Source organism: Peromyscus californicus, unplaced genomic scaffold, assembly GCF_007827085.1.
Source record: "Peromyscus californicus insignis strain IS unplaced genomic scaffold, ASM782708v3 Scaffold_18__1_contigs__length_77618521, whole genome shotgun sequence".
NCBI classification, from domain to species: Eukaryota; Metazoa; Chordata; class Mammalia; order Rodentia; family Cricetidae; genus Peromyscus; species Peromyscus californicus.
Genome location: NW_026294480.1, coordinates 64,580,432 through 64,595,648, shown reverse-complemented (window position 1 = coordinate 64,595,648; position 15,217 = coordinate 64,580,432). Strand labels below are relative to the sequence as shown.

Sequence of the window (15,217 nt, the reverse complement as noted above, 5' to 3'; positions counted from 1 at the left end):
TTTATCTGCCTATCAATCTCTATCTCGATAGATAATTATATATATTATATATCTATATCTATCTATCTGTCTGTCTATCTATCTATCTATCTATCTATATAAAGGGGAGTGGAGTACCAGGAATTAATTTTAATGTTAGAGTCAAGGCTTGTTTAAAAGAAATAAGGAGATTCTGTATATTTATCAGGAATATCTATATATATATATACACAGAGAGAAAGATGTTGATTATATATACTCAGAAGTTGATTACCATATGCACTAGGTAGTTTTATGTCCATTTGAAACAAGTTAGAGTCATTGGAGAAGAGAGCGCCCCAACTTCCTTAAGATTGGGCTGTAAACAAGTCAGTAGGGCATTTTCTTAACTAATGATTGTGGTTATGCCTGCCCCTGGGCTGGTGGTCCTGGGTGCTACAAGAAAGTAGGCTGAACAAGGCATGAAGAGAAAGCCAGTGGTAATACTCCTCCACCACTTATGGATCAACTCCTGCCTCCTGGTTCAAAGCCTGGTCCAGGTCCTGCCGTGACTTCCTTCCATGATGGAATATGATATGGAAATTTAGGCCAAATAAACCCTTTTATTCCTCATGTTGCTTTTCTTCAAAGTATTTCACCATAGCAATGATAACACTAACTAGGACACTGAATGTTTATGCTCTTTTAAAGAACAAAACATATAGGATGAACATATATTATGAAGATGTATTAGACGTGCTTGCACAATTATGTCCAACAACGGCCTTCTTCACTCCAGTAAGTCTGCAATCCCAGTAGCCACTCACAGCACTGGATGGAGTTCAATTTGGTGATGAAGGGAGGGTTTCTGGACAGCTGTGGGTTTATAGGTTTATATTAATGTTAGAAGGCCAAAGAAAATGAGCACTGAATGTCAATGAAGGATTCCAGTAGCGGAGGTAACAAGGTGGATGGATTCCCTAACAAGGAATCAGAATAGGCAGTCAAAAAATCAGCACCATTCCCTTGGACCTCTCTCTGTGTGGACATCCACTTGGAAGACACTGCCCTCTAGAGGAGGGTCTTCCACTTCAGAAAATACCCTTACAGACTTGTGCAGAAGTGTGTGCCTTACTGGATCCAATCCAGTTGACAACCAAGATTAACCATCACAGCTACCGACATCTACAGAACTACAGGCAATAAGCACATCACCACAGTCAAGGGTCGTACATTATCCAGATAAGAATGAACCTGTGTAATTAGTAAAAACCAGACTCAGAAATTCTTGTTTTATTTTAAGGAAATTCAACTGTTCATCTTCTCATATCTTCCCTACTTTTTATTCACTTTATTTTTTCTTTATCAAAAAGCAAAACAAAACAAACAGAAAATTGAAAAGGAGCCATGAGAAAAAATAAAGGTGAATCATGAGATTTCATCTGGAACTTCCCATGCAGCATGGCCTCTGGGCACCAAGCACACTGTATGGTGAAGATGGATATTCATGTGCAGCGTGGCCTCTGGGCACCAAGCGCACTGTATGGTGAAGATGGATATTCATGTGCAGTGTGGCCTCTGGGCACCAAGCACACTGTATGGTGAAGATGGATATTCATGTGAAGCATGTTCACTGGGTGCCAAGCACAGTACATGGTGAATAGCAAAGTTTTATGTTTTCAGAAATCAGATTCCTGGCCTCATTGGGAATACATTATGAAACCACTAAAAATTCTCACAAAGTAGTCACAGAAGCTTAGCTATTATTATTATACTTGAACTGTAAATTTGATAGAGTATTGGAATTCTTATTTACATGAAGTAATAACTACACTGTCAAGTATTTCTTTGATACAAATATAATCCCCATTTCACTATATTGAAAATAGATGTGGACTTTTTTTTCTGAAAATGATAATGACTTGATCTGTGACAAAAATAAATGCATGCAATCTATTATACAGATTTAATTTTCATTCCACTACATTGTATCCCATGAACATTTCTATCCAGTCTTTAATTAAACATGATTTGCACAAATTGAGGTCAGTTTTCATTTAGACTGCTGGCAATGTTAATCACAGTGCAAATAGCCTTCATCATTGAAAGAGCTGCATTACACTAATACATAAGCATTTCTGGGTAATTGCTGTCTGCTCTTTAATCCTGCATGTTACTAGATAAGTACACATGGGATGATTTGCTAAATTTTCTATTGTATTAAATGTATCATCTATTTAAGAGTTTTTATGAATTTTGGCTTTAAATGCATTTTGTGTTTTAAAAACATGGGAAGTATACATTTAAGTACCTTGTTGTCATAGTTGGGGTATGTCTATAAAACATTTTAAGTTCAGCAGGTGTAACAATCCGATTTTAATCTCTGGATAATGATGTTGACTTGCTTTTGAAGGATCCGATAACCTTGATTATAAATTTGTTTTGTTAATAATTATCAATATGCCTAAAGCTACATACAGTTGAGAGTTTTAAAAGATTATTTGTCTCTTTGATTCACATTCACATATTGATAACGCTATTTATTGGGCAAACACGGGAATATTGGTGAAACAAAGAGAGTAGTGTATGCCTATCATTGCTAACATGTAAAATCCTGGTTATTCTCATATTGTCAGTGATGAAAATTCCATTATTCTAAAAATCAAAGCACCAACAATGTTTGATTTAGCTGCAGTGGGGTATTTGAAACTTAAAATGAAAATATTCAATGTCTTCTACTCAAAAAGTGAGATTATATATTATAACTATTAATGTCGAACCTGAAATTGGTTCCCACAGCTGTCCTGTTTATTTGTGAAACCTACGGCAGAAAGGCTTCATTAGCACTGTCAAAACAGGAAGTGTAAGAGGAAACTGTCCTGTCCTGCTCTAAGTCTGCAATGCTAAGACATATGATCAAATTAGTCAGATGGCAACAAGTGGTCCTTGTAATCTGTTCCCTTCCTTGTTTCTTTAGATGCCCTTCAAATGTGGAAAGTTTGTGCACATGAACACAGTTTTGTATCTTCAGAGTTAGGCCTCCTGCTTGGAAATAACATCTATATCTTGTCTTCATTTACATTAATTAAATTGCCCCTCAAATCCAAAATCAAATTATATTTTTCTTAATTGGTCTTCTTCTGACATAGCACTCAGTTTCTTCTATATTTCTGTATATAAAGAAATACCATTTTATGTCTCACTTCATAAAACAAATGATACAGTCTTAGAAGTGACGCTTTAATTTATCCGCCATTGACATAAGATCATCAAGGACAAGTTTCAGTAGATATGATACTGAGAAAGACATGTCGGGCAGGTCACAGAGGAGCCAACTCTGATCAACTTACAATAAAATGAACAGTACAGTGATTTTCATCACACTAAAAATGAAATTGAGATAAGATAAAAAAAAAAAGCTGAGAATTCCATCAGATTCAAAAAACAGAAAATTCAATGGAAAGATGGTTCAGGGATTCGGAGTGCTTGCTCTTCTTTCGGAAAGTGTGGCAGGGTTCTCAGCACCCACAGCAGCAAGCTCACGACTGATCCTTTAAAAAAAAAAAAAAAAAAAAGGAAATCAAGCATCAAGCACCCTCTCCTAGCTGACATCCACACTGTAATCAAATGCATATATGCATGCATGCACAAAGACGTGGATACATACATGTATCAGGCTTTTTCTTTGAGCAGCCGGCTCACCAAAAAAAAAAAAAAAAAAAAAAAAAAAAAATGACACAAAGACTTCTTATCTATTACGAAAGCTTGGCTTATACCTTAGTTTGTTTTTAACTCACTCGTATAACTTAACCTGTTCTTATTCACCTGCGTGTTGCCACATGACTTGTTGCTTTTATCTCTCCACCTTCTTGTCTTTCTTCCTCTGCTCCAAGCTGGTGATCCTGTCTTTCTTTTTCCAGAGCTCTCTCTGTCCAGAAGGCCTGGCCATATTTCCTGCCTAGCTATGAGCTGCTTAGCTTTCTGTTAAACCAATCACAGTGACACATCATTACACAGTGTGATCAAATATCATGCAGTATTTCTCACTTTTTGTCTAAATAAAAAGGGAAGGGTTTTAACTCTAACATAATGAAACTATATTCAATAAGAACAATTATCAAGTCAGAATTACATTTACAGTACCCAGTCCATTTACATGTGGCAAATTCAGAGAAAAATATTCCATTATTCATTCTATCCTGATGAGTCCATAGTTTTGTACCTAATTTACCTTCTATCCTAACTCTAAAACTATAACCATCTAGTCTTCTACTCCATCAAAGACTCCAGAAGGGTATAATATTGCCTAAATAAACAGAGGGTGCAGAGTAAGCAACTTCCAAAACTAAGAAATGACAGAGACATCTGAATGCCTGGAAAATCACCCCAAGGTTCCTCTGTAATGTTGGGGACATCCATCTTCAGCCTACAGACATAAATCTGACAGATTTTTCCGTGAAGCAGGAATTTTGAAGGACTGTCCCACCTTGTTTTGGCAAAGTTCTGCAGAAGCTTTCTTCTGTGGCCTGCTTGTCCAATTTGGACAGCATACTGTCAGTAGTCAAGGCAAAGGCAGTTTCTCACCCAGTGGCTGGCTTTTGTCACAATGAAAGCAAACTCCATATGGAGGTTCTTCAATGCCCATCATTATTTTTTGAAGTAAATTGGTGCTGCCAGGAGCAGATGTGTCTTGCTTTATCTTATAACCTTTTAAATTCCATATTCTGTAGGTCTTTGACGTATTTGAAGATCACATATCTATCTAAAACACATCTCTGTATGACCTTGACAACAAATCAACATGACTATATGTTTGATTGTTATAGATAAATATTAACCTGTCTTTTTTTATTAACTTAAATAGCTTCCAAGGACTAAAATTTACATTTTAAATGTGCTGCATAGATACAATACCTTAAACAAAAGTAGACACACACACACACACATACATTATGACTAAAACAACCTTAAATTTGTATCTATATACATAAAAACCATACCAATGTAAAATATTTGAGACTAGTGGTTGTTGAAAAATAGACTCAACAATCTACCCTTTCTTCCCATCATTTTTATAATACATCTTCAATTTTTCCTTCAGAAAGAGATCATTGAATCTAATCTCCTTTGTTCAGCTTTTTTCCTGACCATGATCAGTAGTAACTTGTTATCAACGCTCCCTAAATGATGACAAACATCCATAACTCATAGAATGACAAAAAAAACCCACTAACCCAACCTTTTGTGAATGTGGGTATCATGCTTTCTAGACTGCTTCCTGTTGAATGGGGTTGATGGTATCTTTGGAGAACCCTGAAAAAACTGAGATAATGGTCACATCCTGGAAAAACTAACTATAACATTTTCTGTCTAGTCTCTGTGCAATGGGAAAGAGCAAGGCTTATCTGTAGTCCTGGTTAGAATAGTCTGTGAGGCTGGACCATCTTATCCAGCAGCCTTAAAGCTTTTTTGGATGTAGAACTCTGAGGAAACTTCAACACAGACCCTTTGAGAGACTGGATCACCTAGGCCACATATTTTCATTGGTGTCTGGTCCCCTTGCTCTAAAAACACACAAACTTTCAAAAGTAACATACATATATTTTACAGTACACAGTCCATACTTATGTTGATGGAGATTATGTATGTCAGTTTTATATACATGTAGATGAATAGAAATTGGTTAATTTAAGTTATAAGAGCTAATTAGAAATAAGCCTAAGTTATAGGTCGAGCTTTCACAACTAATAAGCCCCTGTGTCATTTTTTTTTTGTGAGCTGGTAGCCCCAAGAAAAAGCCTACTACATATGATGCTCATCTGGCCACATATATCCACATGTTGCCACATGACTTGTGGCTGTTACCTATCCTCTTACATGTCTTAGTCCCTCTAGTCTGACTGGTGACTTTGCCTTTCTTCTTCCCAGAACTCTCTCTGTCCAAAAGTCCTGACTATACCTTTTGCCTAGGTATTGGTCATTTAGCTTTTTATTAAACCAAATACAGTATCATATTTTTACACCATGTAATCAAATATCTTGCAACATATACATGTAAATATACATGCACAAAGACACCGAAAGAAAAAGCAAAATACATTTTAAAAACTCACATTAATTTTTCTGTTGTCCAAAACTGGCATGGAAATTATTGTAAATCATTGAATGGTTTCTGTTTTGCATGATTTTCCCTCATGTATAATGATGATATAGCAAAGGTAAGTCCCTCTAGTTACCCTAACTTTTAGAAAATCATGAATGAGATTAGGAAGTGATCATCATTTATACTTATTACACTTTACATGTAATGAGCTTTAGCTATTAACTCTAATTTGCTTCTCATCAAAGGCAAACTATTTAGAAACTAAAACCTCTCTCTGTCAGTTAGAATTTTAATGAATGAAGATGAAATGAGACAGTGTTAATTGGCAGTTATTGCTGCAGGATGGATTTGAGATCTTGTAAGAGAAACCAATTCATTTCTCCATCAGAGTTAATTTGTTTGATTTAATTCTATGAATGCACCAAATATTTCCCCAAACTACTCATATTTATTTTCAGAATTTGGGAATGGTTTAAGTCTGCTGGTCTTTCATATGGATTCTCAGTTGTATTTGAAATTGATTTAATTTTTTAGAATGAAATATTGGCATAAGCAGCATTTGTGTTATGGAAATTTGTGCACATAAGCTCGAAGGAGCACCACTATTCAGATACTGTGTTTAAGATTCCTATATTTTCTAACATCCACTTACTTGTGTCAATAACTCTCTCCTTTTGTTCCTTTTGCCTCAGATATAAATGAATGTGAAGCTGAGCCTTGTAGAAATGGTGGGATATGTACAGACCTCGTTGCTAACTATTCCTGCGAATGCCCAGGAGAGTATATGGGAAGAAACTGTCAACATAGTAAGTGTCATTAAGTAAATACATTTGTGCACACACCTGCTTTTGCTTATAAAGTCTGCATTGATAATGGAGTATAGATCCAAATTATTATCATCTTCTTTGAGAACGCATGATTGATTGAAGTGGCTCATTGCATATGTGCTCTTATTAATAGTCTCTGGGGGTATTCAGTCCAGAGACATGAAGATATAACATACATAATCTGAAAAGAATGATAGCATCTCATGAGATACCCAGGTTTTTTTCTGCATTGGTCACATTTCACATGTCAATATGCATAACACTGAAACTTATGCCAACAAAGGGAGATACTTCAGATTGAAAAACTAATGGGAACAAATAGACTCAACTGCAGTTAACGTTTGGAGATAAAACAGAATGCAGGTCAGCTGGCACCTACATAAGTCATGATTTGACATGTAAGTTCTATCTTTTTGGAATCTATGGCCATAGAGTTCTGAGACTGTGGGTCTGAGGGCAGAATAACTATGTACTCAAAATGCTAATAAGGAGGAAGAAATTACTCCTCAACAATTTATTTTTTGATTAAAGATGGGAAGAAGAGTGACAGGACCATTGTCAATGGAATAGTGCCTAACTCCAGGCAAATTCATATTAGTGATAAAACTAATACCAGCATTTCATAATTTTGGGGCATTAAGGAAACTTCACAAAGTGCTGATTTTATATATGTTATACCATCTGAGTAACAAAATAACTTAATGTAGATTCATAATAATGATGTGGATTGATATTCAGATATAGTAACAGAGACTGATGTTTGATAGAGTTTTCCCTAGCTTTCACAATGTAAGGTCTCTGGCTTCCCAGTTGCTTTAAACTGAAAGTCCTCTAGGTTCCTTTAAACTGAGGGTCCTGTGAATGAACTTAGAGTATTAGTGCATGCTGCCTTCCTCTGTCTTGCAGTGAATTTATCTAAACAAATTGAAATAAGAATGATAAAGGAGAACTTGTTTCTCTTTAGCAGCTATTTCTGTAGAGGCACATCTGGATTATTTTACATCACTCACTTATCATTCATTTCAAATAACAGGAATATTTGAATGCTATGATTGAGCAACTACTACTACTAACAAGACTTCAATGTAAATGCAAACATTTTAAGGACTGTGGATATAGTTGAGTGAACAGCACTTGATTTCTATGTGGGGTAGGGAGCAGGGGTCTTGGTTTGATTATCAACATTGAAGAACTTGTCTCATTTCCTATACCTTAGGCTGACTGACTTTGTAAAGTCTAATTAAAACAATTCAAACAAACAGAAACAACATTAGTGACGTAGCACATTGAAATATAAAATATTTATTCATTTTAGTTAAACCAAATCAAGATATTAAAATGCAAAGCTAATAAATATAAAAATAAATAGATGAATTATTTATCATAAAGTATGGCTCATTTAGTGTAGCTGTAATGCATTATTGCTTAATGAGAAATAAATTTATATCTTATCTTTTATGATTTGATGTATAAATATGAAGTTGTCATCTTGCAAATCACTTGTTTTAAAGTTTGAATAAAATATAATTATTTCAAATATTGAGAATGAGCTCTTATTTGGGCTTGTTGGATCATGCCTTTAGCCCTAAAATGCAAGATGTGAAGGCAGAAAATTCCTAAAAATTCAAAGTTACTTGATCTACAAAGTAAATTCCAAGCATGCCAGGATTATATATAGCAAAATCCTTTCTTATCATCTCCTTCCCCCAGTAAAAGGCAATATTTGACATGAAAATTGCCTATCAGGTGTCATAGCTGTCTAACAGTATTTTCCAATATATTATTAGCAGTTGTTTATTAACTATATGTATAGATGGGTTAAGGAAAAATAAATAATTTCAGGTTAGATTTTTATATAGTTCATACAACAGACTTGCTTTGCCATGGATTATTTTTCATTTATTTATTGTAAGATTTGATTAAGATTCATTGTTCTTTATTTCTAATGAAATTACTTTTGATTGACATGAATATCACTTAGATGTTCCTATAATATTTATTACAGTATCACAAAGATTTCTCTAATTAAAGTCTTCGCGTAGATTCCCTTGGTTATTTTAAACGACAAGCTCAAGAGCTCAGGAGGCCATTTTCCTAAACAGCCTAGAGAGAAATGATGATGCTCTGCAATGATAAACCCATCCTCATGAGAATAGATATGTTTTGTCACTGTGTTTAACTGGATAGGCTATTTAAACCAGAATATTGCAATGGAAATTGAGAGCGTATTAGTTAACTAATCTAAAAATAACTGGACTTTATTTTATTTGTTTGGTTTTGTGGCTCATGATAATCATATGCATTTCCCTCTTGAGTGTTTAAATATGACATGATTAAATATCAGGAATGGCACTCAACTGCATTTTCATCACTGACACTATTTGTAGAAATTAACATAGTTACCCATAGAGCTCCTATAATGCAACTCCCAAACATTATGCCCAAAAGAATTAAGACTCAGATGATTTCAGGGGATCTTATTAAAAACAAAAACTAAACCCTAGTAGAAAATAGGGTGATGTTTCAAAATGTCAAACTGATATAGCTTCTCAAATGAACAAAATAGTGTAGGTAATTCCACAGACTTTCACTCTAAAAATTCTACCTATGATTATAAAAGATGATCTATGTGGACATATCTTCAAAATTAAAAATTAGATTTTCTTACCTTCATTTTTGAGCAGCTGCAACTGAAACCTTCACTAACAAATGAAGTAATGTTTACAAATACTCAAGTGCATATAATATCTACTTTTTACTTGTACATGTGTACATCTGTCTTTTTGCTACTGGTGTGTATGAGTAGATATCTTTCTGCTAACACAGGCTTACTCAGTGAAAAGTACTCAAATATTTCATAAATACACGTGACATGTGTGTTGCACCCTTAACACCTGATTGATGGTCTTATGAAGATAATTTTTAATGACAGACATTTTTAATGAACTGTATCTTTTCACCCATGGTCATATAATAATGCTGATTTTAATTTCAGATACTAACTCATGTCCAAACCTCTGCTAAGTAATTTAGAAACTGACTTACTTGATCCTCTCAGCAACATTTGAAATAGGTTCTATCAATTTCTAGTTCCACTTTACGGAGAAAATTAAGTTAGTGAGTGATTAAGTAATTTCCATAGGTATGCGTGGTTAGTAAACTATAGTTTGGCCTCAACTGTAGCTAGCTGCCGCTGCAGAATCTGCAACCCTGCATAGGACATGATCCTGCCACTTGTGGGACAAAGGAATGAGTTTGCTACACCACATGCTTTCAAGTATTTCTGTTTGAAGACTAACCTTAAGTAGTGGTGGCAATACTGGAGGAAAGAAGACAGATTTGCATTGAAATAGAACTGGGATTCAAATGTTCATTCCTGCTATTCCATTTAATATACTATGGAGAAGCTAATTACTCCTTTTGAGCCTCAGATTCCTCATCTATAAATGGATTTCTACTTGATATATTCATAGCATATATCAAGTACTTACATCAATAAACACCATAAACAATGTCACAAGAATTTTTTTTATTTATTACAAATGATAATATTAATGAACCCTCATGGTATCTTTAAATATCTATTATAACTTTATTTAATTTAAATTTTTATTACATTCTCAATTCACCCATGTTTAATAACTGAGTATACATGATTGAAAGCAGTGTGTGTAGAAGTCAACAATAATGCCTCAGATGACTTGATTTGTAAGGAGCATGAGGTAAGGAAATCCTAAGGCACCTCCATGTTTACAAGGATAAATACTCTTAAACCAAATGAAATTACTGCAGGAAACATCACTTACTAACTTTTCCTTTCTTTCTTTAAAATATAAAGTCAATGTGTTTTCTAAGCCACAAACCCCTAATTATTCATTTGTGTTTGTGTGTTTATGGTTATTTTATGCTATCAGTGGTCTTTATTCAAATACCTTAGTGAATGGGAAGCGTAAGCAATATACATGGAGTAAATAATGTGGTATTTTCTTGCGTGATAAAGATGGGTATCTATATGGCTTATATTATATAGCACTCAAGAAATCCATCAGTAAAATGATCCAGACAGACAAGGGCCATTTAACCTCATACATATGTTAATCATAAAAAGACTGACCTATGGAAGTTGATAATAGTATAGGTTAGAATATGATGTTGTGAGAGGGCTGGAGAAAAAAATAAGTTCTGGAGAGCAATGAGGTATTGGAATGACTAGAGATACAAATAATATAATATTTCAAATACTTAGAAGACTTTAATGTTTTTATCTAGAAGAAATGACAGTTATCTGAAGAGATATATTTAATTTGATTTGGACATTTTACAATATATGTTGGCATTAAAACATATCATACTTTATTTAATATGTAATTTTTGTTTTTATCTGCTGTTTAAATGGTTTTTTAAAGAATTTTTTATTGAAACTTGTATCTTTTTTTTTTTTATTTTTTGAGACAGGGTTTCTCTGTGTAGTTTTGGTGCCTATCCTGGATCTCACTCTGTGGACCAGGCTGACCTCAAACTCACAGAGATCCACCTGCCTCTGCCTCCCGAGTGCTGGGATTAAAGGCATGTGCCACCATCACTTGCCCGAAACTTGTATCTTATGTTAGAGAAATGTTATATTTCTCTTTTGATTTTGGCTTATGTCACCAGACAGTCCCATTTCCATCAATTTCCCTGCAATGATATGAATGAATTCTCCCGTATGGCAGATTAAAAGTTAGTTGTGTATATATTCTGCATGTTCTCTACTCATTCATCTGTTGATAGGTAAACAGACCGATTCCATGCATCGACTCTTGTGAGCACCTCTGCAAATGTGGATGTGCATGTGCCCTGCAGTGTGCTCACTTAGTTCCCCTCAGGGGTAAACCCAAGGAGTGGCATGGCTGGACCATGTGGTTGTTCTATTTTTACTAACCTGAGGAACCAACCCCAGTTGGGACTGCACCAGTTTATATATCCACCAACCCTGTGTATACAATTTATTTTCCCATGAATCCTCATCAGTATTTGTTGTCAGTGTTTTTCTTGATGGTAACTGCTATGGCTAAAGTGAGCTAGAAACTAGTAATACTAGAACTATTTAGGAAGAGGCAAGTTACTTACTAATAAGAGTGGGGAGAGGTAATAAGGGAGAGTAATGGTTAGTAAATATAATGAATGTAGAGTACATGTGTATGGAAAATTCCATAATAAAACCCTTTCTCTGTGCAATTAGTATATGTTCATAAGATGAATGGATACAAATGAAAGGTATATTTTCAAAATAAATTTTATGTAAAATAGGTTTTGCATAAATCAGTCAATTTCCAAATCAGTACTTGGAAAGAAGTTAAATGTGAATAAAAGCAAACAAATCAGATTGCATTCAAGTATGTGATGAAATAAACGAGAGACAAATGTTTATTGAAGCATTCTTGACACAACATCTGTGAATAAATTAATTTGTTCTCCAATTACATCAAGCTACCTTCCTTCTGAGCTAGGGAGTAACAAAAGTCCGAATGGAATCAATTTCGACTGTCATGCATTGCACAGATTAATGATGTGAGGAAGAATGATATAGAATCTGACTATCAAAACTGACGAGTGTCATGGAAACAAACAAGACACACTACAACAAAGGCATTAGAGAATAAACACTTTAGACGAGACCAGAAGAAAGTTGTTTTTAACTAAGCAAGAAGAGAGAGGACGTTGGAAATGAGAAGTTCAAAGAAAAGACATAACAGCAAACATAGCCTTTTCATTGGTAGTGATTACAGACTAGCCTACTGCCACAGAGGGCCAACACCCAGCCTGATGTTACCTGCAATGAACAAGCCATGATACCCAAAGCATTGCTTTAGGTGAAGTGTCCCCTGTACCAACATCCACATCACAGACCTAGGCAAAGGTGAATGGATGGCTAGTCTGTGCTACATGGTACCATATGGATACAGGAAGGTTTTATACATTTCTTTCAACTCCATCAAGAAGAGGTTGATCCAAGCCCTAGGCAGGCAGGAGAGATTCCTTCGAGAGGCCAAGGTATGCAGTGATCAGGGTTCACACTGTTTGGGTTTCCATTTTCTTCCATACCAAGTTGCAGAATAAGGAACAAGGTGACCTGTGCTCTGCACAGGACTAAGCACCAGTTCCATGGCAGAAGACCCACATCTTAAAGAAGGGGGAATTTACCAAGTTTAATACAGATGAAATTAAAAGGCAGACTGGCTGAGACGTGGTCATCTGAGATGGCTGTGAGGCCAGTACATGGCCAGGCATACAGAGGCAGGCTCAGCACCATCAGGACTCCCACAATGTTCTCATAAGACATGTTCTCTAATAAATCTTACGTCCTACAAAATGTATTGTTTAAGGAGAAGACTCCACTGGTCCTTGAAAGGACAAGGAAATAAAAGAGAAACAAATATAAGCAACTTGTTAATATAGATTTTCTAGGACTCATCTAATACTGCTAACAAATTGAATCATGTTCTCATTTCTCCCTAGTTTAATATTGGGTTGCAATAATTGATGAAACACCACAAAATAACTTTAAATTTTAACAGATGGCGATATTCCTCTATTGTTACACTGCATATATCTTGGAATATTAATTTAGCCTTTTATTTACTTTTCTCAGATTAAAAATACGAATTATTTCAATTATCAGTTGGGCTTGTGGCATGTGAAAGTATCAAAAAACTTAAAGCATATGCAAAATCAAAAGTGAAAAAATTGCACAAGAAAACTATTAGAAAAGAAGTCTAGAAATCTGGGACCTGGTTCAAATATGATTTGTGTGGCAGACTTTAGCCATCAAACATTGACATTGCACATTGTCCTCTGCACACAATGGTAAGGCACTCTTGGACACATAGGACAAATTTAGGCTCTCAGGATCATTGTAAGTCCTAGTGTGGAAATTAGACCAAAACCCACAATGATTTAGTGTGTTATCATTTCCATTAGCAGCAGGGGTGCATGCCTTTTTCAGATGGAGAAAGGATATAGATGACCCTACAATAACCCAAATGATAGCGTTATTTCCTGAGCTCTCATGGATTTCAAATGGGTGCAATAAATGTTACTGGCAACCTGGAGCTAAATTTAACAGTGACAGAAGCAACTTGCATGATTCCTACCCAAGGTTTTCAGTGGTGTCAGAATGCTTTGAAGGCACTATAATCAGCAGTATGTAACAGAACACGCCAAGGCCAAATGTGCAGTTCTGACATCAGGGCATTCTGCATCTACTGAGAGATGCAGGCACAATAAACTTCTTTCTGCCTAGGCATGGAGAATTTAGCAGTGTAATTAGGACATCTGAAGGAAGTAGGGTTGCTAGTTATTAAGATGTGGGCGTCCCCCAGAGACCCTCAGGTGATAAAATTCAGATATGAAGACCAGAGCACCCTATTCGTATTGGTACCGACCTTTCAACTGGGAGGGATATGCCTTTTCTTTACACATAAACTAATCCAATTCCTTACAGCACAACTTTAAAAAAAACACTACATATCACGCACAGTACACTTTGGGGATACGTGAACTGTGGGAATCAATCATATGCAAAAATATTAAGAGCTAGCTACATTTGAAGTGGATTAGAAATGTTCTCTAACCCGGAGAATATGCTGGTGTAAATATATTTCTATTTGTTTACTTGCTTTAAAGTTTAAAATCAGTAAAACTATAAATGGTACATTTCAACTAAGACCTTTTGGATAGCAAAATACTATTAATATACTTCTATAATCATGTCAATTAAAACACAGGAATTAAAAAATAATGGAAAAGTGAGAGGACTGGATGGTGTGTAGTGTGTGTGTGTATGTGTGTGTGTGTGTGTGTGTGTGTGTGTGTGTGTGTGTGTGTGTGTAAAACCACAATGGAAAAGTAATCTGAGGCTGGATGTGGTCCCATGTGCCCATCACCTTAGCATGTAGGAGATAGAAACAGAAGCTCAGTAGTTCACAGTTCCCCTTGGCTGTGCACACCGTGGGTTCAAGTTCACCCTAGGTCAAATGACATCACATTTCAAAACGTCAAAATCAAGACAAAATGATACTCAGAAAAATGAAAGGAGGATGAACTAAGAAAGAACAAAGAAAATAATGTTTCAAAAGTGTTGGTCAACAAGATGGAGCCTAAGAACGTCTGCATGGAAGCCTTAAGCCATAGAAGGCTCTTATGTAACTGCAGTGGGCGGTAGAGAAGCACACTACATTGAGTGTCTATACTGAGCAGGTGTAAGTCAGAAAAAATAACCGCAGAGAACCTCCCAGGTCATGGGCCGTGCTACTCTGAGCGTTTCTTAAACTCTAAAGAGTCATTAAAG

At 35.5% G+C, this 15,217-nt stretch overlaps 1 protein-coding gene across 2 annotated transcripts in view; it reads left to right on the top strand.

The window, feature by feature from the left end:
* Edil3 (EGF like repeats and discoidin domains 3) overlaps positions 1–15,217 on the top strand; it is a 457,317-nt gene that overhangs the window by 263,624 nt on the left and 178,476 nt on the right. For both annotated transcript variants that reach the window (XM_052743643.1, XM_052743642.1), the window contains one exon: positions 6,754–6,867. In XM_052743643.1, the coding sequence (XP_052599603.1) occupies positions 6,754–6,867 (114 nt within the window). The remainder of the gene's footprint in view (positions 1–6,753; positions 6,868–15,217) is intronic.